At 45.8% G+C, this 23,289-nt stretch overlaps 1 protein-coding gene across 1 annotated transcript; it reads left to right on the plus strand.

Moving 5' to 3' along the window:
• Positions 1-568: 568 nt before the first annotated feature.
• Positions 569-21,874, plus strand: Spp2 (secreted phosphoprotein 2). Its single transcript, XM_036172735.1, has 8 exons — positions 569-766; positions 859-983; positions 6,991-7,110; positions 8,200-8,307; positions 11,702-11,756; positions 12,875-12,925; positions 15,209-15,304; positions 21,766-21,874. Exons 1-7 carry the CDS (start codon positions 700-702, stop codon positions 15,292-15,294), a joined length of 612 nt encoding a protein of 203 aa, XP_036028628.1. The 5' UTR covers positions 569-699; the 3' UTR covers positions 15,295-15,304; positions 21,766-21,874.
• Positions 21,875-23,289: the final 1,415 nt, after the last annotated feature.

The raw sequence follows: 23,289 nt of genomic DNA on the forward strand, positions 1-23,289 counted from the left end.
GTCATTTTCTCTTAGCAGCACACTCTGGGTACTTGTTATACAGCAGAAGTTAGTGCCAGCCTCAAATAAAGGACCTGAAAGACAATTCAGTGAGACCTGGTATATTCATCCACTCCCTCATTCAACACATACTTCATTATGCTTTGTGTCACAGAGATGGCTGTTGTGGTTTCGGAATCATGGTCCCTGTCATGCGCTGGGGTGGCAGGCCGAGCTAAGCAGGCAGGCAAAATCACTCTGCATGTGTGCAGTCTCAAGGGAGAGAGGAAACTGGCATCTAGAGACAAGGGTGCGGGAATTTGAGGACCAGGTAAGGAATAAATACACATCTGCTTTAAATTCACCATCTTGTTGGGTCTACAGTTCTATCCCCTCCCCCAAAGAATGAAATGCAAAGAGAGAAAATAGAGACTGTGCATGGAGACCTGAGCTTCTCTGGATGTCTCCTGCTGTGGGCTAAAGTCCCACGGAAAGGTCCAAACTTCAAAAGTGGCCTCAGCCTGGACCTTTTCCATAGGAAAAGTCAGCAGTAAATATTGACACCAGAATCAATCATCACTGCTGAAGTTCCGGACTGCTCCAGCCAGCCAGGGCAGCCAGGTCGCAGGTGACAAGGATAAGACAGCCGCCCTCAGAAAGAACTGTCATCCTGAAGCTGTAGAGAGGCCGTCTCCCTGGCTCTGGGTCACAGTTCTCAGGATGGAGTGGGCAATGCTGCAGACGCTCGTTATGTTGGTGCTGGGAATGCACTACCAGCGTGCCTTAGGTAGAGGACACACTTAACCACCTGCTCTAGGGGATCGGAGCCCTCTCCAGGTTTCATCGCCTCTCACTGTGGCCTGTGTTCTTGCTGTCCAGGTTTCCCTGTGTACGACTTCGACCCTTCCTCCCTTCAGGAAGCCCTCAAGGCCTCAGTGGCAAAGGTGAACTCCCAATCCCTGAGTCCTTACCTGTTTCAGGAGACTCGAAGCTCCCTGAAAAAAGTAAGTGAATGGGGACCCCTTCCCCCGCCTTCTTTAGCATCTCTGCCGTGTCCTTGCTTACTTTCTTGAATAGATCATTTTTATTTTTCTGTTTACAAAGATCACAGCCGGTCCTTTCTCATGCTGACAGTTTCAGAGAAGAGATTTTAATTATAGTTTTTGCCCCGAGGTTCTCCAAGCTTCTCGGGACATCTGATTCTTCCTTCTGTGTTTTGCCTCTGACCTTGGCTTCTCTCTGTGCGTGTCCTGGTTTGGGGTGAAGTGTTCTGAAGCCCTCCTGGCTCCTTGGATTCCGTTGGATTGGTAGGAGCTGTTCTAACGAGGAGCCTCTCTTCCCACTCAGCGTTGGGCTCCAGTGTTCCCAGTGTTTGTAGGAAAGAAACGCTGGCTTTGGAACCAAAGAAACACCCCTCTTTGTCAACCTCATAGTGCCAGTTTCCTGATCACCCTGAGAACTGAGGAAAGTGACTTTATCTTGGGCTTGCTGTGTCTTGGTGTAGCAAAAATGAGGGGGACATGGAGCAGTATCATAGAGGAGCATCTCTCCTTCCTGCCCCCTGAGGATTTCACTGTCTTCTTATTGGCTTAATGGGGCTCAGAGGAAGTTAGGGACAGAAATGCTCTCCATGTAGTTGATGTTTATGCCAAAGATAAGGAAGAAATAGAGCAGCCAGGCTCTTAGAGACAAGAGTGGAGCCATGTGGCCACATGGCCAGGCAGCCACTACCACCACGGAGAGGCCATTGTCTCTACGGCTTTCTTTCTTCTCCATCCTATTCTAGACCCATGACTTCTTACACTCAGCTGTTCCTCTGCTACTCCACAGAGTACACACAGCACTTTTCCAGCTTGCCTTCATGTAAGACAAGACCCTTTGGCCTCTCTTTTCAGACACTGGTTCCATGTTCTCTTTTCCGAATGCAAAGCAAATTCATTGACCAGCTTCAGCTGCCTTTTATAGCTGGGTGTGGTTATGAAGATATGGGCTGAGCTATAATGAGGCACCAGTCCCCAGACCTGACTTTCAAGGTTGGCACTGAACACTATTGTGGGGAGGCACTTGAAGGTAGGTATAGGCAGCCCCTAGCCAAAGGCCACACTGCTTCTGAAAGAAAGCTACACCAAATGAAGTTGCCTCTTTCTCCAACCCTGCTTTTGCTGGCATCCAGGCCGTGTTCCATTGGCACCGGATGCAATTCTTTTAGAGTGTTGTAGAACCCACATCCTCTTGCCAAATTTGCAGATCAACAGTTTAAATTCACTTATAGTTTAGCTATTGCTCACTACAGAACAAGGCAATTCATTAAATAGAAACACAGGGACAGATCCAGAGAGAACTAACCTGGGACACCATGGACAGGTTAGCTAGTGAAACATGGCTAACCCAGAAAATTCGGGCACGTGGCCATCTTGGTATAGTCAGGTAGGCCTGACTCCAGTCCCATGTACCTAAAGATAAGTCACTGACAGATGACTTATGTGATCCTAATAGATACTTAGTGAGATACTTGCTGTCTCAGGGTGTTGCTCCCTCACCTTGTGCTTTTCTGCCTGTTCCTGCTCCTCCTTCGCTCTCTCCCATCATTTGAGTGTATTGGTCAAGCAGTGTTCTCCATGATCATTCCTTGAGCTCAGCATTCCACAAGTCTCAGGAAGTGCACACAGGGCCACCCAAGTTTCTGCAAAATGACAGAGCCGAGATGGCCTTTACACTACTCGTCAGTATTGTGTTCTTCCTCTGTGAGGGAGACTTACCCAGGCTTCCTCACTAGCCAGAGGGCCTTGCCTCTCTGCTCCCCCTTACAACCCCATCAGGAAACGTCTGCCGGAAGGGACAGTGTGTGCGGCACAGTGCTCAAGGCCACTTTCGGCCGCTTGCAGCCCAATGGGAGGGGAGCTAATTAGTGTAAAGATAGAGTTTGGAATTCCAAGAGAAGCCGAACACAAGGTCCTGGAAACCCAGCCTTCTAACCTGTGTTTGAGAGAGAACCGTAAGGGCATGACCAGTGGACGTTGGCAGCAGAAATTACCGTGGGTGGACAGAGAAGCCTGGGCTGCCTCTGTACTCTGTAGAGACTTCCCATGGCTGACAAGACTACAGTTTGTCTGACATTGCCCATCTCTCCCACATTGCAGGAAGTTGATTCTCCTCTTTACACTGGGCTGGTAGCACGGGTCAGCCTTTGTCCTAGGACACTGGGCTCTGCTCTTTCCTCAGACAACACGGCCTATCCTTAGAGTCTCTGCTTACATTTTCCCTTTTCTGGAAGGTTCTTCTGGGTCTTTTTCTTTTTTTTTTCTTAATAACACAGCTACTTCCTCCCTTCTCCGCCATTATCACACGCTTACTTGCTGTCGTTCTTCAGTACGAACTTCCAGAATGGTCTTGCTTTTTTGTTGTTGTTTGTTTGCAATCATTTGTGAGGTGGTACCCACTCTGGAATCACAGCTGCCTGACATCTTTACAGGGAGGGGCTTGGTATGTCATAACATCCCCTGTTCTCAGACCACCCAGGTTCTTCAGAAAAGAATTAGGCCGGGCAGTGGTGGCGCACGCCTTTAATCCCAGCACTCGGGAGGCAGAGCCAGGTGGATCTCTGTGAGTTCGAGGCCAGCCTGGGCTACCAGAGTGAGTTCCAGGAAAGGCACAAAACTGCTCAGAGAAACCCTGTCTCGAAAAACCAAAAAAAAAAAAAAAATTAGAAAACGATGTAGATTTAGTCATAGGTCAAAAGGGGGCTCAACGAGAAGATGGCCTGGGGCTTGTTTACTTATTTTAGGAATTGGTGGACATGTATGGTGCCTCCATTAAGAAAATGTCACTTCAAGTCCATGCAATCTATTCTTGCTGTTTTCTAGACTGAACTGGCAAACACTAGGCTCCTCAGAGAGATCAAGAGTGGGGTTCCCAAGAGCTTTGGGGCACAAGACTTTCATTGACACATTCAATATGTGGCCTTATTTTTGTGGGTTTTATTTATTTATTTATTTTTTTAGCTTATTGGTACCTAGTACAATATACATTGTAGATTCATTAGCATTGAACTCAGTGCGCAGTAATCTAGGATTTCCACCCAAAGAACTCTTACTGAATGCATGTGTTTTCTACATAAGGCACATCACAGTCTCCTACTTTTGATGCCAGACAGACTCTAGCACTATTCTGGGGACCAAGACGACCCAAAGAAAGCACCCAAATGCCAATTACAAGTTTCCCAACAGAACTCAAGCACTGTATTCACAGTGCACAGGCTGGGAAAAAAAAAAAAAGGCAGACCACTTCACCTGCTCCTTCCCTTTAGTTGAGGACTTGTACATTGGGTAACTCAAAGCTTTTCCACTTTGCAAGTTTCCAGGAACAATGGCAAAATCTAAATGACTAATTTAGAAGCTACAAATAATATTTGGTGACTAGGTGAGTTCATACGTATGGACTCCGAGGAGAAGGGATTGCCAATGTAAATCTTTAGAAGCAATGTTGGCTTTGGTGTGAAGGCATACATTCTGTATCATCCCTCCCTCCCTCCCGCCCTCCCTCCCTCCCTCCCTCCCTCCCTCCCTCCTTCCTTTCCTTCTTCCCTTCCATTTACTATTGTTTTGGGACACAATCTCTCTATACAGGCTAGGTTGGCCTCAGCTTGGAACTTCCTGCCTCTGCCCTCTGAGCACTGAGATCTGAGGGGTGCCCGCTACACTCAGCTGTGGTTCCACATTTGTCAATGTTGCATGGCTTTTCTCTATGGGCTTCAATGTGAGTGCATGCCACTATATGGATGCTAAAATGACAAACACATAGCTTTTCCAGTGAGTAGGTGATTCTGTCAACATTTTCTTTTTTTTTTCTTTTATGCCACCTAGTATTTATTGAGCAACTATTTCACACCAGATACTCTCTTGAACACATCTGTCTTCTAGGTTTGTTCCTGACACAAGCAACTGTTATTCTGTTGTATAAACAGAAGAGGGGTTGGGGGAGGCTAAGTACTTAAGGTCGTTCAGTAAGTAGATTTGAACAGAGAGCTGACCAATGTTAAGTGTTCAGGACCCTGAGTTTGACAAGCATGACTTTGACTGTAGCCCGTAGATTTTAAAACTCAAACTTCATAGTGTTTTCTTTTGCATGTATAGATGTATGTGTATATATATATATATTATATATATATATTATATATATATATTATATATATATGTATGTATATTTTGCTTACATGTATGTATGTGGACCATGTGTGAGCCCGTGGAGATCAGTAGAGGTATCAGATCCCCTGGACCAGGAGTTACAGCTGCCATGTGGGTGCCAGAAACCAAACCTGGATCCTCTGCAAGAGCACCCATTGCTCTTAACCACTGAATATCTCTCTAACACTCCTAATGTTTTCTTCTTAATTGCTGGTCATAGGTTTTATTTATTGTTTTTCAAATGTATCTCTTGAGATCCCAAATTTTCCTAAATGTATGGCTGGAGGTTGTCATAGTGCAAAATATTGTGTTGTTTTATATATATTATATATATTATTATGTGTTTTAAATTTTATGCATCAGCCATGGGTTCCCCTGTCCTCCCCCTCCCACCCCTACCCTCCTCCATCCCCTCCCCTCCATTCCCATGTCCTCCAGGATCAAGGCACCCCTGGGGATTCATTTAAACCTGGTGGATTCAGTACAGGCGGGTCCTGTCACCTCCTTCCAGACTGAGCAAAGTGTCCCTGTGTAAGCCCAAGGTTTCAAACAGCCAGCTCATACACTAAGGACAGATCCTGGTCCCATAGACTGGGTACCTCCCAAACAGATCAAGCTATTCAATTGTCTCACTTATCCAGAAGGCCTGATCCAGCTGGGGGCTCCACAGCCTTTGGTTCATAATTCATGTGATTCCATTCGTCTGGCTATTTGTCCCTGTGCTTTTTGCAATCTTGGATTCAACAATTCACACTTTTGCAGACCTTCCTCTTTCTCGACAGCTGAACACCTGGAGCTCCACCCGGGGCCTGGCTGAGGATCTCTGCATCCACTTCCATCAGTTATTGGACGAGAGTTCCAGCATGACAGTTAGGGTGTTTGGCCATCTGATCACCAGACTAGGTCAGATCAGGCTTTCTCTCAACCATTGCCAGTAGTCTACAGAGGATGTATCATTGTAGATTTTTGGGGACCTCTCCAGCACTCTGCCTATTCCTGTTCTCATGTAGTCTTCATTTATCATGGTCTGTTATTCCTTGTTCTCCCTTTCTGTTCTTGATCCAGCTGGGATCTCCTGCTCCCCTAAGCTCTCTTTCCCTCAAACCTTGCCCTTCATTACCCCCACTCAATCCAGGTTGTTCATGTAGATCTCATCCATTTCTCTGTCATTGGGTGATTCTTGGGTCTTTCCCAGGGTCCCATTTTCTAGGTAGCCTCCCTGGAGTTGTGTAGCAGTCTAGTCATCTTTGTTTTATAACTAGTATCCTCCTATGAGTGAGTACATACCATGTTTGTCCTTCTGAGTCTGGGTTACCTCACTCAGGATGATTTTTTCTAGATCCATCCATTTGCCTGCAAGCCTCATGATGTCATTGTTTTTCTCTGCTGAGTAGTACTCCATTGTGTATATGTACCATATTTTCTTTATCCATTCTTCAGTTGAAAGGCATCTAGGTTGTTACCAGGTTCTGGCTATTACAAACAAAGCTGATACAAACATAGCCGAGCAAATGCCCTTATGGTATGATTGAGCATTCCTTGGGTATATGCCCAAGAGTGCTATACCTGGGTCTTGGGGGAGATGGATTCCCAATTTTCTAAGGAAGTGCCATATTGATTTCCAAAGTGGCTGTACAAGCTTGCATTCCCACCAGCAGTGGAGGAAAGTTCCCCTTGCTCCACATCCTCTCCAGCATAAGCTGTCTTCTGTGCTTTTGATCTTAGCCACTCTGTCTGTGAACATTTTCTTTGTTGGGCAGAAAGTCATACCAGCACCGTGAATCTCAGAAACATGTCTATTGCAAATCCATGTTTTGCTTTTGTGAAGGTCAATGTCCTGGATGAAGACACCTTGGTCATGAACTTGGAGTTCAGTGTTCAGGAAACAACATGCCTGAGAGACTCTGGTGATCCCTCCTCCTGTACATTCCGAAGGGGCTACTATGTGGTAAGTGGTCCAGAAAGTAATGCAAGGGAGACCCTCACTACTTCCATGGCCAGGAGTGGGTCAGGGGCCACCAAAGCAGCTTGGCCACTGCCTGTCTGGCACTCAGCTCCACACTAGGTCACTGCAGCATTTCCTGCCATGAACTGTGTGTTCTGTGCTTAAGGGAGTGAGCTCTTGAGCTTGCAATCTGCTGTCTTTGGTGATACTGGTCAGTTCTTTAACTTAATGCCCCAGTGTCTTGTTCTCTAAAGTACAGATGAGCGTTCCAGTATATGTTCTATCAGTCTCACAAGGTGGGGATGGTTTGTATCAGGCACAGTAGATGCAAAGAGGCCCACAGCAAAGAGAAGTCCCAGCACATTTGAAACTCTGCCCAACATGAGTGTGAAACTGTGAGCCTCACTTTGGTACACTGTCCATGACTGAGTGTTGCCCACAGAGTGTCTCCCCTTCTCATTCCCATCACATGGCCTATTTGTTTCTGCATTCCCTGTGACCGGAATAGTCAGCCATTGTGGGGTGGGACCCTCTCTGATCAGAAGGAAACCACCAGTCCAGATCCAAAATGTTCCCAGCCAACTGAGTGACTTCCCGAGGTCTCATTAGAAAGGGGAAAATGTATCTCATAAACTTCATCGGGATTCTGTCTTTCAGAGGACTGTCACAGGCATGCGCTTCTAATTAAATCTTAGGACCGAGTGGCTTATCCATATCCACATATATGGAATATACACATATTAACACAGAGATGCATACATGTGTGTATATGTATGTATGTGTGTGCCATATAGTCAAATGTATGGTATCTCTCCCACTTGTTTCTGTTCAAGCAAGTCTAGGTTTCAGACAGCCCATTGTACTCATGAGGGAAGGCGGGCTTTTCTCAGAGACTGGTATTAAACTCATGGAGATATTTAAACATTCTTTTTATTGCTGCTTAGTTCTGCAGTGTTCGCTTTCGAACCACCTCTGTGAATTTCCCCGTTCTGCCTCATTGTGCAAACGCTGCATTACTGCCCAGTTTGTTGTGCAGGGGCTAGCCCCTCCCACAGGATGCTGAAGAAGCAACTCACCACTCTGTCTTTGCAGCCGACAGCTGCTTGCAGGAGCACTGTGCAGATGTCCCAGGGACAGGTGCAGGATGTGTGGGCTCACTGCCGCTGGGCCTCTGCATCTGATTCCAACAGCAGTGAGGAGGTATGATGGGGGCCTGTCTCCTTCCAGCTGGGTCTGGGGATGGTCTCAAAGCTGAGCTGTTTGGTAGGATGGCTGGATCATCATTGGGATGCCAGGAGACAGAGTTCTGCGCACACGGCTGGATCCTCCCTTGAACAACCCCTGGCTCATTTTCCATAATCCTTACTTCTTCCTGCCTCACTCCCCCAACACAAAACACGGCATCACAGCTCTTACCGCAAAGGGAATAAGAAGCAGTTCATTTGGGAGCTAAATATAAGCGATCATGGCCCGGGAGCACAGATTCAGTGGACCCCAAATGCTATGTCCCAGCTTGGTAGTTTGCTTTTTTTATTTCATGTTTTATAGGCAGGGAACAATTAAAATACAAATCAAGGGATTCTCAAAAACATTTGTACAGGTGCGTTACAGCAAAGAGGGAACTGTTAGGGGCCTCGGATGCATCTGATGTCACTTTCAGCTTTGGGTTGCTGGGAACTAGGGCTCTGTACATTCCCAAAAGGATTTGGCTTGATGATCACAAGGATGTTAGGCCATAAATAGAGGTGGGCAATGAAAGGCTATTGGGGGCTAAGATAGCCCAACGGAATCTGATCTAAACCAGAAACTTTCTAGCTGTCCACAGTCACCAAAACATAACCAGTCAGCATATTTGTCAGGGTTCTCCAGAGGAACAGGACTGGTAGAATCTCTGTCTGTCTGTCTGTCTGTCTGTCCCTCCTGTTCTCTTTCTCTCCCCCCTCTGTCCCTCCCTCTTCTTCCTTTTTCTTCTAACCTTCTCATTCTCTCCTTCTCCCCCTTTCTCACTTTCCCTCCCTGAGATTCAGGACTTGGTTTCAGAGCATCACTTACCAGATTTCAAAGTTTGACACCCAAGTCTGTAGCTCAGTGGAGAGCACAGGGGCGTTTCTGCTGGACCAGTGTTCAAAACTGTTAGATCTGCAGCTCTAGGTCAGGATTCTTAGCCTTCTTTGAACCTCCATGATCTTCAGCTTCTTCACCTATTAAATGCTGAACAATAAAGACACCAGCTGTCACCAGAGTTTTTAGGACACAGGCCTGGACTGCAGTCCCAGCAGCTGTGGTGGGGCAACCATTCCAATAAACCAGTGAAGGAAATAGTGAAAAGCAGAGAGGGATTTGTTTAATGGGCCACAGTGGGAAGAGCAATGGACCAAAGGGTCCAGTGACCCCCACGTCCATCTTTGAAGTCTAGACATGAGTCTGGAGTCTAGGTTTAGAGAAAAAAGAACGGAGCAGAAGGTAAGAGGCATATGCATGACTAAGCAATTCTTAGCAAGATGTGGTGCCCCCATCACTGACCCATCATTATTTCAGCCCCAATCTGTTCTGCAATCCAATAGTAAGTTGATAAACTATTAATCACTTTCTTTGCTGGAGGGAACCAGCCGAGTTCCTACATGTGATGACTTCTGTTCCAGGGTGCAGCCTCGCCTTCAGGATAATTGCTCTGCACGGTAGGCTGAGGGCATCCTTCAAAGTTTTGATCCTCCTGCAATGGAAAACGACCTCAGGGTTAGGATATTGACTTGCCTCTGAGCCTTCAGCCTTGAAAGGGAATCAGATAGGTTAGATAAACACTTCCGGGGTGGTTGACATGCTAATCCGTAGTGTTGAGACACCTTAGAGCCCATCTTCGTCCTCCCTGTGAGCCCAACTGCGGCGTCAATGGGTGTGCAACACCAGCTCCAGAGTCTGCTGGATCACAGATGTTGAGCCAGTGGCAGAAGCAGTCTTTTTGTCCGTAATTGGCATGGACAATGTGTCAGTGACAAAATCAACTTAGGGGAGGGTTCCTTTGGGCTTGCAGTTTGAAGGAACAGCCCCCCATGGCAGGCAAAGCATGGCCGCAAGGACAGCTTTAGCTGTAGTGGCAGGGCTGGGAGGTGCTGGTCACACTGTGCCTGAAGTCAGGAAGCAGAGAGGTGTGGGGGTGCTGGTCCTCAGCTGGCTTTCTTCTTTCCCCCTTTTTTATTCATCCTAGGACCCTAGGCCATGGCATGGCACTACTTGCGTTTAGTGTGGGACTTCTCACTTAAACCATAGACTCTACAAGAGGCGTATCTCCTAGGTAATTCCAAATCCCATCAAATTAACAGCCAACATTAGCCATGACAAAGTAGTTTGCATTATTACTATGAAATCAATGACACACATTTGTGACTTGTCCTCACATTACGTCCTTGACAACTTTCCCTACTAGACTGCATCTCCTGAGGCTGGGGGTGCTAGTTTTCATCTGCCTCATTTGTACTTGATACCAGATAGGTGCTCAGTAAATACGTGTTGAAAGAATACAAGAATGCTGGGGAAGAAATGGTCAGGAATATGGCACAAAATAAGAACCTTCCAGATTCCAATGGTGTGATTAACACCACAGTTACATCATTTGCTCATTTGTAGTGGGGTAATATTCTTAACTATTTTTTAAATCTTTCTACTACTGTGCAGCTGTATAATAAGTTTCTCTACATCTTCTATTTTTATTCAGTTTGCCAAGATAGAGCTCTATTATGAACATTATATTAAAAAATGTATAAAACTCTAACTTCAAGAGTTGTAGCTGGACAATGGTGGCACATGCCTTTAATCCCAGCACTTTGGAGGCAGAGCCAGGCAGATCTCTGTGAGTTTGAGGCCAGCCTGGTCTACAGAGCAAGATCCAGGACAGGCACCAAAGCTACCCAGAGAAACCCTGTCTCCAAAAACAAAAACAATTGTATATGATCATTAATGCCCTCTATGGGTATGGAGTCCACATACCCATTCCTTGGCTGTTTCATAATGAAGTGTGTGGATTGTGGAGTTTTCTCCAAATTACTATTGATCATGAGTGTAAATTGGAATTCTCACAGAGACATTTCCTCTAAAGCTCTACATTTTGACCTGAACTTGGTCTAATTATAAAGTTCCATTTCTGCTCTGCAGCATTTGGAAGCACAGTGAAAGCTTTGGCTTCGACTGAAATTTCATGGAACTTGCCCTTCTCCATGGGATTTCCTGCCCTCTCCCTCCCTCCCTCTTGCCTTCCTTCCTGGCTTCTGTCATTTCTTTTCTTTGTAGGAAGAGCAAGGTCTCACTTTACAGCCCAGGCTTGTCTTGAACTTACGATCTTCTTGTCTCTTCCATTTGACTGCTTGGATTCAGGCATGCATCATCCCACCTGTTTTTCCTGAGTTATCTTCCTCTGAAATTGTCTTAATTAATTAACTAACCACTGGGCCATCTTTCCAGCATCTTACTGTGCTCTCTTCGATATACACAGTAGATACCATAGAGACCTACCCTTGTTTCACAGAATGCATTATACACCGGAGTCCTCTATGTATCATTTACAGTTTTCTCTTTCATCCTGATATCTAAACTTCTTTAGATGACTTTTGGGGACATGGCAAGATCCTATAGGCGGAGAAATGATTATCTGCTTGGTAAGTTGAGAACTATGACCTTTAAATATAATTTGGTTTTTTTTTTTTTCTCTGTTTATACAACTTCAAGTCACAGTTCTCTGGGAAGCATTTCAAGCTAGACATGTCTAGATTTTCTACTGATAACCTTTGAACAACTGAAGTCATTACAACAAGCAAGCACTTGGTTTTACTTCTGCCCTTTCTTATCTCACTGGGTAATGATGCAACCATTTGCTTAAGTATTTCTTCAGAGTTCTCCATACAGGATTGCATTCAGTGCTCCCAGCTATGGGCCAGCAGGGCAAATGGCAATTTCCCCTTGTTCTAGTCCTGTCTCTGTTGCTGGGATAGAATACCACAACCAAAAGCAGCTTGGGGGAGGAAAGGGCTTATTTGGCTTACACATCTCAGTCATGGTCCATCATGAAGGGAACTCGAGGCAGGAACCTGGAGACAGGAACTGAAACGGAGGCCACGGAGGAGCGCTGCTTACTGGCTTGCTCTCTATAGCTTGCTCAGCCTGGTTTCTAATACAACCCAGGACCCAGGGGTAGCACTGCCCACAGTGGGCTGAGCCTTCCCACATCAGTCATCAATTGAAAAATGCCCACCCTCCATAGACTTGCATACAGGTCAATCTGGGAGGGGCATTCCTCAGCAGAGGTTTTCTCAGATGACGTAGTTTATGTCAGCTGACAAAGAAACTAACCAGCATGTGCATGAAGAGGGCCTCACACTTGGACATGCTTATTCCCCCTTTATGCACCATCCACGCTGTAGGGTCTAGTGTGTGGCCATGTGCCTATCAGGGTAGACTCAGCCATCTCCAGTCATGTGACTGGCACTCATGTCACTGTCTCTCAAGGTGTTTTGTGTGGATGATACAAGGCTCTTCACTTCCCCCTCCCTGTGCAATGTTTAGTTATAAATGGCATCAGGTTCACGCTCTGCCATTTAGAAGCCAATTTTTATGTTTCTGATGAGTTTTCCTATTGGCGTTAATGTCAATAAAATTCTCTGCTGTCATATGCGGCTCCTCTATCTAAGGAGCATATTTGCAGGTTCAGCTCCAGGATTACAGCACTCTCTGGAAGTGGGTGGGGAGGTCTGGCCTAATCGTTGTTAATGTGTTACAGGTTTTCTTTCTGATGAGTCCAGAAGTGAACGATTCCCAGACCGGTCCCTGGGTAAGTGGTCTGTTTCCTCCTGGGAGCTGCTCCTAGAGCCTTTGCTCATCAGCAGAGCCCACACTGAAGCTGTCGCACAAAGGACAGACCCTGAAGTAGGAAATCACTTCAACAAACGAGAACATTAATGTATAAGCTTTCTTTGTAAACCATGAGAAGGGAACATTGAGGCACTGGCTGACATAGAAGCCTCCAGAAATCAAATATTAAGTCAACTTGGAAAGTCATCACTGGCCTTTCCTCTTGTCCCACCTGGGGCGTTTTTTGGGCCACCTTCTCTCTGACTGTCTCCCTCCTTTACCAGACTTGATCAGACTTCTCAGTAAACAAAGAAACTGGAACTTTACTCCATCCTTGTATGGTCAGTTTCCTTATTCCAGTCTTCTGGGTGGCTCTGTCAGCCCTGTGGTCACCACTTATACCCAGAAGAGCTCAGTACTGAAAACACTTGGTGTTAATTGACAGACCCAGAGGACATACCCCGCGTTTGCGGCTTACCAGGGCTTCTCCCTCTGACTCTTACACCCAGGCTGTGGCTGCACTGTGTTCTCACCCTCCTTAGAGGCTTTTGTAAGGTACTTCTATTTCTACAGATGTTTTTCCATTCAATGGTCCCAACATCTCTGCAGGCAGGAAAGGCAAAGGTTCCCCTTAAGAGGGTCTCATACTTGTACACACTCATTCCCCCTGCGTACGTTCTCTGAGTTATAGGGTCCAGTGTGTGTCAATGTTCCCCTTGAAGGGTCAGGACCCAACTTCATCTATGTAGTCAGGGTGGACTCTGTTGTCCCCAGTCACGTGAGGAGCACAGAGGCCAGGACTTTGAACCAGGCCTGTGCATTCTCCACACTTGTTTCTAGCATTGTGAAATCCACCCTGTGTCCAGAGCCCTGTTAGAATAAGTGACACTGGTAGCCATACATTAGAGAGCCCCATGTCTCATCTTCACATTCCAATTGATCCTGAGTGCTAGAAACTAAACCTGAAACTTCAGTTTTTAAATCCCCGAAAGGTTTGTCTCTTTGGGAGAACATGCACACACACACACACACACACACACACACACACACACACACACACACACAGAGAGAGAGAGAGAGAGAGAGAGAGAGAGAGAGAGAGAGAGAGAGAGAGAGTTGACATAGCCATGACCAGAGCTCAAGTATTCTTTTCGACATTTCTTACAGAACTGCCTTCAGAATCTACAGCCTAGTCCTTGAATGTCTGCTACAGTAGAAACTACTAGCTCTTGGGATTTGATTCTGGAAATGGTCAAAAACAGGAAATAAATCTGATGAGTCAGACTATTAATCTACATGGGAGCTTTACTACCAATTGCTACACACCAACATATTCCCAAATTCAATACCTCTGACAGCAAGCCATCATTTTCTTGTAGTTTCTGGGATGAAGAACATAGGAACAGCTTAGTTGGGTATCTCTGCATCAGAGACTATATGAAGAGGTAGATAGGCTATTGATGGGCCCTTTCAACTGACGTTGACTGGGGCCAAAGGACTGGTATTCAGGCTCCTGACTTGGTTGTTGGAAGGTCTCAGGTCCCCATGGGATTTGTACTGAAAATTAGTTTCTTACTACATAGATATCTTGGCAGGGATGTGTGAGTGTCCATAAATCATGTTAGATTTCCCCAGTGATGAGAAAGAGGAAGAGAGAGCTAGAGGGCAAAAAGACAAAGAACATTGGAGAAACTAAAAAGAGACAGAGACATGATCAGAAGGAAACAAGGAAACACACATACACACACATACACACGCACACACACACACACACAAAGTGGGGGGGGGGTGTAGAGAGAGAACAAGGGATGAAAAATATAGCACAGATGTAAATTCATGTGACCAGTCCTCTTGTGTGTGTCAGAAGGCATCTCCAAGCCAACACTTAAGCACATTTGGGCCTTGGAGCGTCGTTAATGCAGATGTACAGCTGTCTCAGAGATGCCTTTGAACATAATGATTTAATTTCATTCTACAAATGTGTCTGACAAGCTTGGGGGGCTTCCACGGAGGACTGAAAGAGAAATGTGTCAGTTCCTGCCCTTGAGGGCCTGCAGTTGAGGCTGAGGGTGTCACGTGGGCTAAAGAGTGAGAAGTCAGCTCTGGGTGCCACTGTGACATGAGAGGGCTGGAGGCTTGTTGAGGAAGACAAGAGATGGTGGTGCCTTGGGTGTTCTGTGTGCAGTGAGGGGTCTGTCTGTGCTTGACTTGTTCTCAATAATTTATGCCTGACAAAGTCTCTGCTTCTCTTTTCCATCTTTAGAGATGGTGAGGAGGGGACATCCTCTCGCATATAGAAGATTCCAGAACCTCCATCACAGAGCAAGAATAAATTCTGGCTTCGAGTGACATCCTGGAGGTAAGAGACAGCACTTGCATTAAGATCATTTAGAAGCACAAGGAACCTGGAGTAAATGCTGTCCGTGGCTTTGGAGGGCTCTGGCTCTCTTTCCCATGCTCCTTAGTGCTCATTCTGGCTTTCCATTGCCTCCTGCCTCCTCCAACCAGTTCTTCCATCTCATGGACCCTGTCTTTCCCCGGTGGCATCTGCTGCTACTGACATGATCAAGTTTCTCCACTTTACAAACCACAAAGAGAATAGCCCCTACTTTACCCAGCCTCTATACCCCAACCTTCCCTTCCCTCCATTCTTCCTTCCCAGGAGGCGCCATAATGTTTCTCATGGAATCCTTTTTGGCTTCTCTTTTTGTCATTTCAACACTGCAGGCCATGTGTAATCTCTCAGACCCGTTCTTTCTCTCTCTATAGATCATGCTGCCATCTCTTCATCTCACTTGTCCATCACTGTCAGTGATGGGTAGGCTATCTTCAAATGGGTCACGCTGTCCCAAGATCGGGGTCCTTAAGTCAGCTGCCTGTGGGAGGCAGTGGCCATGGGTCTACTGTGAGATCCAGAAGTTCCTCCTTTCTTTGGATGCCATTGCTACCCACCTGATTTTCCCAACTTAAACATCTGGGGAACATCACCAAACATTCTTCTTTGGCCTTCCTCATCTCCTGGTGTCTGTGGGATGCCAGGTTGGTTGTTGTATAGGCCATTTATCTGACTGCGGTCTGCCCTTTCTTCCTCACTACTGACAACTGACTGCATCCCGGCCCCAGGGCCCCATCCCACACTGGCTGCCTTGCCTGCTGTCCTTGAGTTTGTGCTGAAAGATGAGGAGACCTTGACCTTCCTCTGCTGCTCTCTGCTGCTGACTTCACTTGCAGGGTAAAGCAGAGGTGTGCAAAATCCAGACCCTGAGAAAAACAGAACAATGGCTTTTATGCTTTCCCTGGTGCTTTGGGGGAACTGTAGGCTGAGGCCGGTCTACTAAACTGTCACTCAGCATGGTGGAGTCTCACCGCTATACACATTCTCAATCACCAGGCATGAGGGCAAGGAGATAAATATTCTGAAAACTCACAAGCATCAAAGGGATTCCATGAAGGATACAGTTAAAAGGAAGCTTACAATCCAGTTGCACAGGCTGGACAGTTGGCTCTGTGGTTAAGAGTGCTTGCTGCTCCTGCAGAGGACTTGAGTTTCATTTCCTGAACCTACATGGTGGTTCACAACCATGTGTAACTCCAGTTCCAGGAGACCCCAGCCCCCTCTTCTGACCTCTGTGGACACCAGGCACAGACACGGCACACATACATGCATGTAGGCATTCATACACATAAAATAAGTAAATCTTAAAAAAATTACAAAGTAAATAAAAAGTTGGAATTACAGGTGTGGATTCAAGGGCAGCGATGTTTACAGGAAGACACACAAATTACCAACAAAATTACTAACGAAGCCTTAGCATTCATGTACTTTACCTTTTTAAAGAAAACATTTATTCATTTTATGTGGATGGGTGCTTGCCTGCATGTATGTATACGTACCATGTGTGTGCCTAGTGCCTTCAAGTACTGGGAACTGAACCTAGATTTCCTGCAAGAGCAGGTCTTAACCGCTAGGATACCTCAGCAGCCCTTTGCTCATTTTATAGTGTGTACAACACCGCGTGCTTTCAGACATGATCTGAATGCCCCAAAGGCTCACAGCAACCTTACTGCTTCAGCCTTGCACACACCCCTAGCTTTGTCCTTCCCCTCCCCCACCCTGAGCTCCCATGATGCCCACGTTCGGTTCCCAGCACTGGAATGGTAGTTCACAACCACCTGTGACTCCAGCTCCAGGGGATCCAATACCCTTTTCTGGTCTCTGAGGGCACCAGGCACACACATGGTGCACATACATACATGCAGGCAAATACTCTCATTGCTGAGTTCAAGGAGCTTCCTGAGCATTCATCACAGGACTCTGTAATCGGTCCACGACAGTGGGCACATCTATGCTCAGTCAGTGTCTTTTGAGCGGGTGCTGGGATCTTTCACATTGGGTTCTTGAGAGGCTTCTGCCTGAAAGACAGCTAAGCATGGCATAATTAATTTTAACGACTTAAAATTTGAAAGAAGTCAACTGACATTTTACTAAAATAGAGAGAAAATTCACTATGGATGAAAGATGCAAGAGGCAGATTTTCTTTTTAATCTAAAAATAAAAACCAGCTTCTTACTGAGATCAAGAAACTATTCATTATGAAGAAAGAGACTCATCATATTCTTCACATACATGCAAAAACTGTCCCAGTAGAACATCTGGAGCGAGGGCAGGGTGTGGGGAAATAATTTTCAGTGGGTTGGCTGTGCTTTGTGTATTGATGATATGATTACCTCGAGTGTGCATGCATGCATGTGTCACAATAGAGTTGCATCATCTAACATCTGCAGAGAAATGAATCACCCCACACACATGTCTTCAAATGCAGCATAGACTGAAAGCCAAATGCAGCAGCTTTGGCCTGCACATTGATTTTTGCTAGTGTCTCAGTTACGTCTCTGCCCTCATGTGACCTTTAGCAGGGCAGGTTTTGAAACAGTCCACCATGTTGCAGAGAGTCACAAAATAAAGCTAATCATGGTCACACAGTGAGTCTAGTGAGGAGGCAGCCGCAGTGTGCTCTGGGCTCAGCTGGTCTCTTTCTAAACCTGCACAGTGGCCTCTGACAGGCATCCAGCCCTGAGAGCAGGGCTCAGTACCTCCAAGGCTGCATGTCAGGCTTGATTTTTTTCCTTTTTTAAAATTTATTATATTTGTGTTTTAATTTTATACATCAGCCATGGGTTTCCCTGTCCTCCCCCTCCCGCCCCCACCTTCCCCCCATCCCCTTCCCTCCATTCCCATCTCCTCCAGGGCCAAGACTCCCCTGGGGATTCATTTAAACCTGGTGGATTCAGTACAGGCAGGTCCTGTTCCCTCCTTCCAGGCTGAACAAAGTGTCCCTGTGTAAGCCCAAGGTTCCAAACAGCCAGCTCATGCACTAAGGACAGGTCCCGGTCCCACTGCCTGGATGCCTCCCAAACAGTTCAAGCTATCCAATTGTCTCACTTATCCAGAAGGTCTGATCCAGCTGGGGGCCTCCACAACCCCTGGCTCATAATTCATGTGCTTCCATTTGCAGGCTTGATTTTTTTTCTTCCCATTAGATGGTGAACTCTTTGCAGGTGCCTTACCTAGCCATCCTTATTATTTCAGTTCAATGATTAGTGGAGCTATCCCTAGTGTCTATATAAAATTATTTATGAAAATATCCTTTATTAATTTTATTAAATAACCAGGATAGAATGAATGGGTGATTGACCATTAGTGAAATTACTATTTTTAAACTGTGAATCACATTTTTCTACTTTATCATGAGCCTGCCCCAGTCCCTGGATTAAAATAGAAGCTGAAGAAATGTGTCTATAATTTAATAAATACTGTTCTAGGCTTCTTAAGGTTGCCACAAACGATTTAATACACAAGTAGAGAGTGAAATGTACTATTTAATAAAGTAGCCATGGCATTGTTAGTGGGACTCTAAAATAGGAAGTTTGGAAAACCAGGGTGCAATTCTCATGTTGAGAAGGATCTGCTTGAGAGTTCTACACTTTCTTAATCTTTGTAGCGGGGACGGTTTTGTTTGTCAACTGTGGAGTGGTCAGAAGGGTGTTTTCTTTATTCTGCCCTGTCGCTGTCCATAGGGTTGTTAACTTGTACTCAAGAGCAGTGGCAGAGGGAGGTGTAGACAAAACATTTCAGCACAATTAAAATATCACCACAGGCAGGTCTGATGGTTTTGCTCTATAAGCCAACAGTGAAAAGATCAGTTCCATTGTTTTCCCACTCATTTCTTCAGCCACTGTTGATCAAATGTCCTCTCTCGGCCTAGCCACCACACACCATCATTCACAAGTATGTTTAGTCCCTTCACACACATTGCCTTATGTCAATTCTATAGCAATCATCTGTTTCTTAGAGAAGGGGGGGTGCTCAGAGAGGTCCTGCTTGCACAGATGCTGTTGGGATTGTTGTTTACCTGCTCATCTCTGCTTCCTACACCTCTGTTTTTTTTCTTGTGATACATCTCTACATGAAACTTCAATGTTTGAGATCCATTTATGCTATGTGTTCTTGATAACTAGCCATAACTTTGCAACTGTGAGCAGCGTACCTACCACCACCAGCCAGGTGGGGGCACTGTTCCCTAACACCTGAGGCACCTTGGCCTCTTGGGGAGGGATTTCATTGTTCATGTTTCAGACTCATTAGTGAGAATTTCTTATAATCTCCAGAACATACTCACCTACCGAAGGGATCCAGAACCCACAAGAAAAGAGGTGGGGAACCCCATTAGGGCCCAAGAGGCAAGAGCCCGATCACTCTCCACTTTCCCCTGGCTTTCGTTCCTGCACCCTGCAGCTCTTAACAACTGTTTCACCAGGTCCGGTGAGTTCCTGAGATCTGCATTCATTATGGTCTACGTGAGAACATGGGCTTACTAAGCCTCTGCATCTATGAGAAACATAAGATTAGGTGTCTCGGATCTGTGTTCTTGACATTTCCCTTAATAGAGTACTATGCAACATTGTTTTGTGTGTTTCTGATTAATGCCGAAACATAAGATTAGGTGTCTCGGATCTGTGTTCTTGACATTTCCCTTAATAGAGTACTATGCAACATTGTTTTGTGTGTTTCTGATTAATGCCTTATTGAATGTATTTTGTTGATTCTTCTTTAAAAAAAAAAAAACAAAACATTAAATGCATGCCCAATGTGTTGTAACTCTGGCTAGAGAAGAGCACATCCAAGCTGAGCCTGGTGGTGCAGGACAGAAATCCCAGCTACACAAGAGGCTGAGGCAGGAAGATCACAAGTTCAAGACCTTCCAGGGTTACAGAGAGAATTCAAAGCCAGCCTAAGCAACTTAGAGGGACCTTTTCTCAGAATGAAAAACAACTATCAGAAAGGCAATGGCTGTAGCTCAGTGGCAGGGTACTTGTGTAGCATTTGGGAGACCAGGATTCTGTCACCAACACACAATACATGAGAGAGAGAGAGAGGAGAGAGAGAGAGAGAGAGAGAGAGAGGAGAGGAGAGAGAGGAGAGAGAGAGAGAGACAGAGAGAGAGAGAGGAGAGAGAGAAAACCATATAACATAGAGGTTTGCCCATAAAGTCTGCCCCAGCCTTCTTGGACTTAGGTATACTACACAACACTGCACTGGCAAGAAATTTTAAACAGTAACCCATTAACACGAAGCTAAAACATGAGAAAAAAAAAAAACACAATTGCAAATAAACTTTACAAAGGACTCTTGTTTTGAACACGAGAATTGAAACAAACAACCAAAAAAAAAAAAAAAATAGAATGTTTCCTCACTGGACCTCAATGGGGAACACATGGACAGGATGTCTCAAGGTTTGGGTCACTCTAAGCTTGACCACAACTGAACAAGAGACCATGAGAACTGACTTGGAGGTACAAGCAAATACGAGTGAGCAGATGAACCCACAAACAAAAGCTGAGACTGTGGACTGACTGTACCATGGTATATGCACTCTGTAGCTGGTGTACCCTCAGTTCCTCTCTAGCATCTCTGGCTCTATGTCTCATCCTATCCTCTTGAAATGCAGTCACGTTGTCTGAGTTCTGAAGAGCCCTCCTAAACTGAAGGGTGTGTCTGAGCTCCTGAGCACTATGGCACATGGACCATGACCCCAGTAGTGTGGTCCCTGTCTGCGCCCCTTGTTGGTGCCCTGGTTTCCTGCCTCACACAGCCGTCTCACACAGTAGGCAGTTCTTACTAGACTCTGGGTTTCAACGCCATCCCCGGGTCCTGTCCAGCTTACCTAAGGGCATTTCACTCACTGCCCTCTCAGGAGCTGATTGCCTTGGGTGTCTGTAGTCAGACATCTGAAACCTCAGAGACATCCATCTTCTCCACTACTTTATGACTTAAAATACTTTGGGATGTCAATACTGTGTCTTTTTTTAAAAAAAATCTCTACAGTCCTCAATCCATGTTTCATGCGTTCTTGCTTACTGATGGATGAATGAATGGGTGGATTTGTGAAACTTTCTTCTCCAGTCCCATCTCCTCAGATTACCACCACGTCTGGCCAGCCACTGCTTTCCTGGCCTCCTCCACCCCCCATTCGCAGGCCAGCACCTGGCTAGAGCCTCTGCAAGGAGTCTCTCTGGTCCTTCCTGTTTTGAGAAATGAGCTCCCTTTGTGAGGCTGTGTCTTCGTCCCCTGACCAGGCTACCTCATCTTCCTGTGGTGTCTTAAGTGGGTCTGATTCGTGTAGCTGTTCAGGTCTCCTGTGGCATTTGGATCACTTTTGGAGCAATTACCAGGAATCCCAGGCCAGGCCGGGCCTCCACTGCAGGGATGCTGATGCACACCAAGGTGGTCTAACCTGCCTTTCCTTCTCTCTTGAATAGAATCCGTGACAGGAAGAAAAGCAGAAGCAGCCATGAAGAAAGGCGTGTGGCAAATTGTGTAATTTTCTCTTTGATGAGCTCCACTCTGCAATAAATGTCTTTCTCTTCCCAAAAGACTCTCTCATTGTCTGGTTTGGAAAAGAGTATCATTAACTATCCAATTTCAGATGAGAAACTAATGTCACAAGGAGGGTGTTAGTGATGGAGGCTCACAAAGCAGCTGTGTGTTTCATGTGTCTTTGGCCAATGCACAATGGTTTGTTAACGCCTTGGTATTCAAAGCAAGGGGGCTCAAGCAGCTTGTTCTCTTTCCTTTTAAGTCATTGTGGTGATTTTCAGGGCAGGGAAACTATCCCATGTGATACTGCCAAGGTGGCACATGACACCATCTGCTCTTTAAGTACCAGAGAACAGAGGAAGCCACAAACACCCGTGCAGTTGGGTGTGGTCGACAATAACACAGCACCTGGGTCACCAGGAGGCGCAAGTGCTGTCAGCAACCCAAGCAACTAGCGACAGAGAACATCCTTTGGTGTGAGAACAGGTTCCTTGGTGCCCTGTGTTTCTGCAGGCCTAAAACTGCTCAAAGAATAAAGCTTAGTGGGCTGTGGATGGCTCATTGGGTAAGACTGCCCGATGCCTAAGCATAGGAACCTGAATTTGAATCCCCAGATCCCATCTATTAAAAAAAAAAAAAAAAAGGGCTGGGTATGGCCATGCATGCCTGTAATCTGTGTTGATGGGCAGAGACAGGCACATCCTCGGCACTCATCAGTCAGCCACACTTGCTGAAATGGGGAGCTTTGGGTTCAATGAGAGATGTTGTCTCAAGGAAGGCAGAGGGTGAGGGAGCTGGACACATGGCATCCTCCTGTGGCTTAGGCACACATATATTTTTAACAAATAAAAAATTTGTCCAGTGGCTAAGGAGTAAGAAGTACTGTAGGCCATGACTATCCCTAAGGAACCCCCCCCCACACACACACACACATACTACTGCTTTTCCTTTGGATTTCTTATCTAATAAATCAGCTGCAGAATGAATTATCTTTCAAAGCAGGTATTCCCAAGACACTCCCCACTACAGGTAATAGGGATATACGCTCAAAGCCACGTGTTTCGATACCATTCACAGTTTGGTGTGTATGTGTTATATTTATATATATGTTTATAACTATATATATATATATATTTGTAATCATGAGATGGCATCCATTCTACCATTAAGAGTTTAGCATGCAGGGCACAGTAGTGCTTGCCTATGATGCTTAAGAAGCTGAAACAAGAGAATCATAAATTTGGAACCAGCTTAGGCCTCATGGTGAGACCTTGTCTCAAACAAAGATGGAGTTGCTTGTGCCAGCCTTCCAAAAGCAACCAAAGGTCAAGACATCACAGAGGAATGGTTCTTGTGCTCGGCTACTTGGCACAAATAGAACACACTCTAACCTCGGCCCCCCTCGGATTCTGTTCATGGCGTATGTTTAGACACAGACATGTGTGCTTCAAGACTGAAGAATTAGA

This window comes from Onychomys torridus, chromosome 23, assembly GCF_903995425.1.
Source record: "Onychomys torridus chromosome 23, mOncTor1.1, whole genome shotgun sequence".
In the NCBI taxonomy this organism is placed as follows: domain Eukaryota; kingdom Metazoa; phylum Chordata; class Mammalia; order Rodentia; family Cricetidae; genus Onychomys; species Onychomys torridus.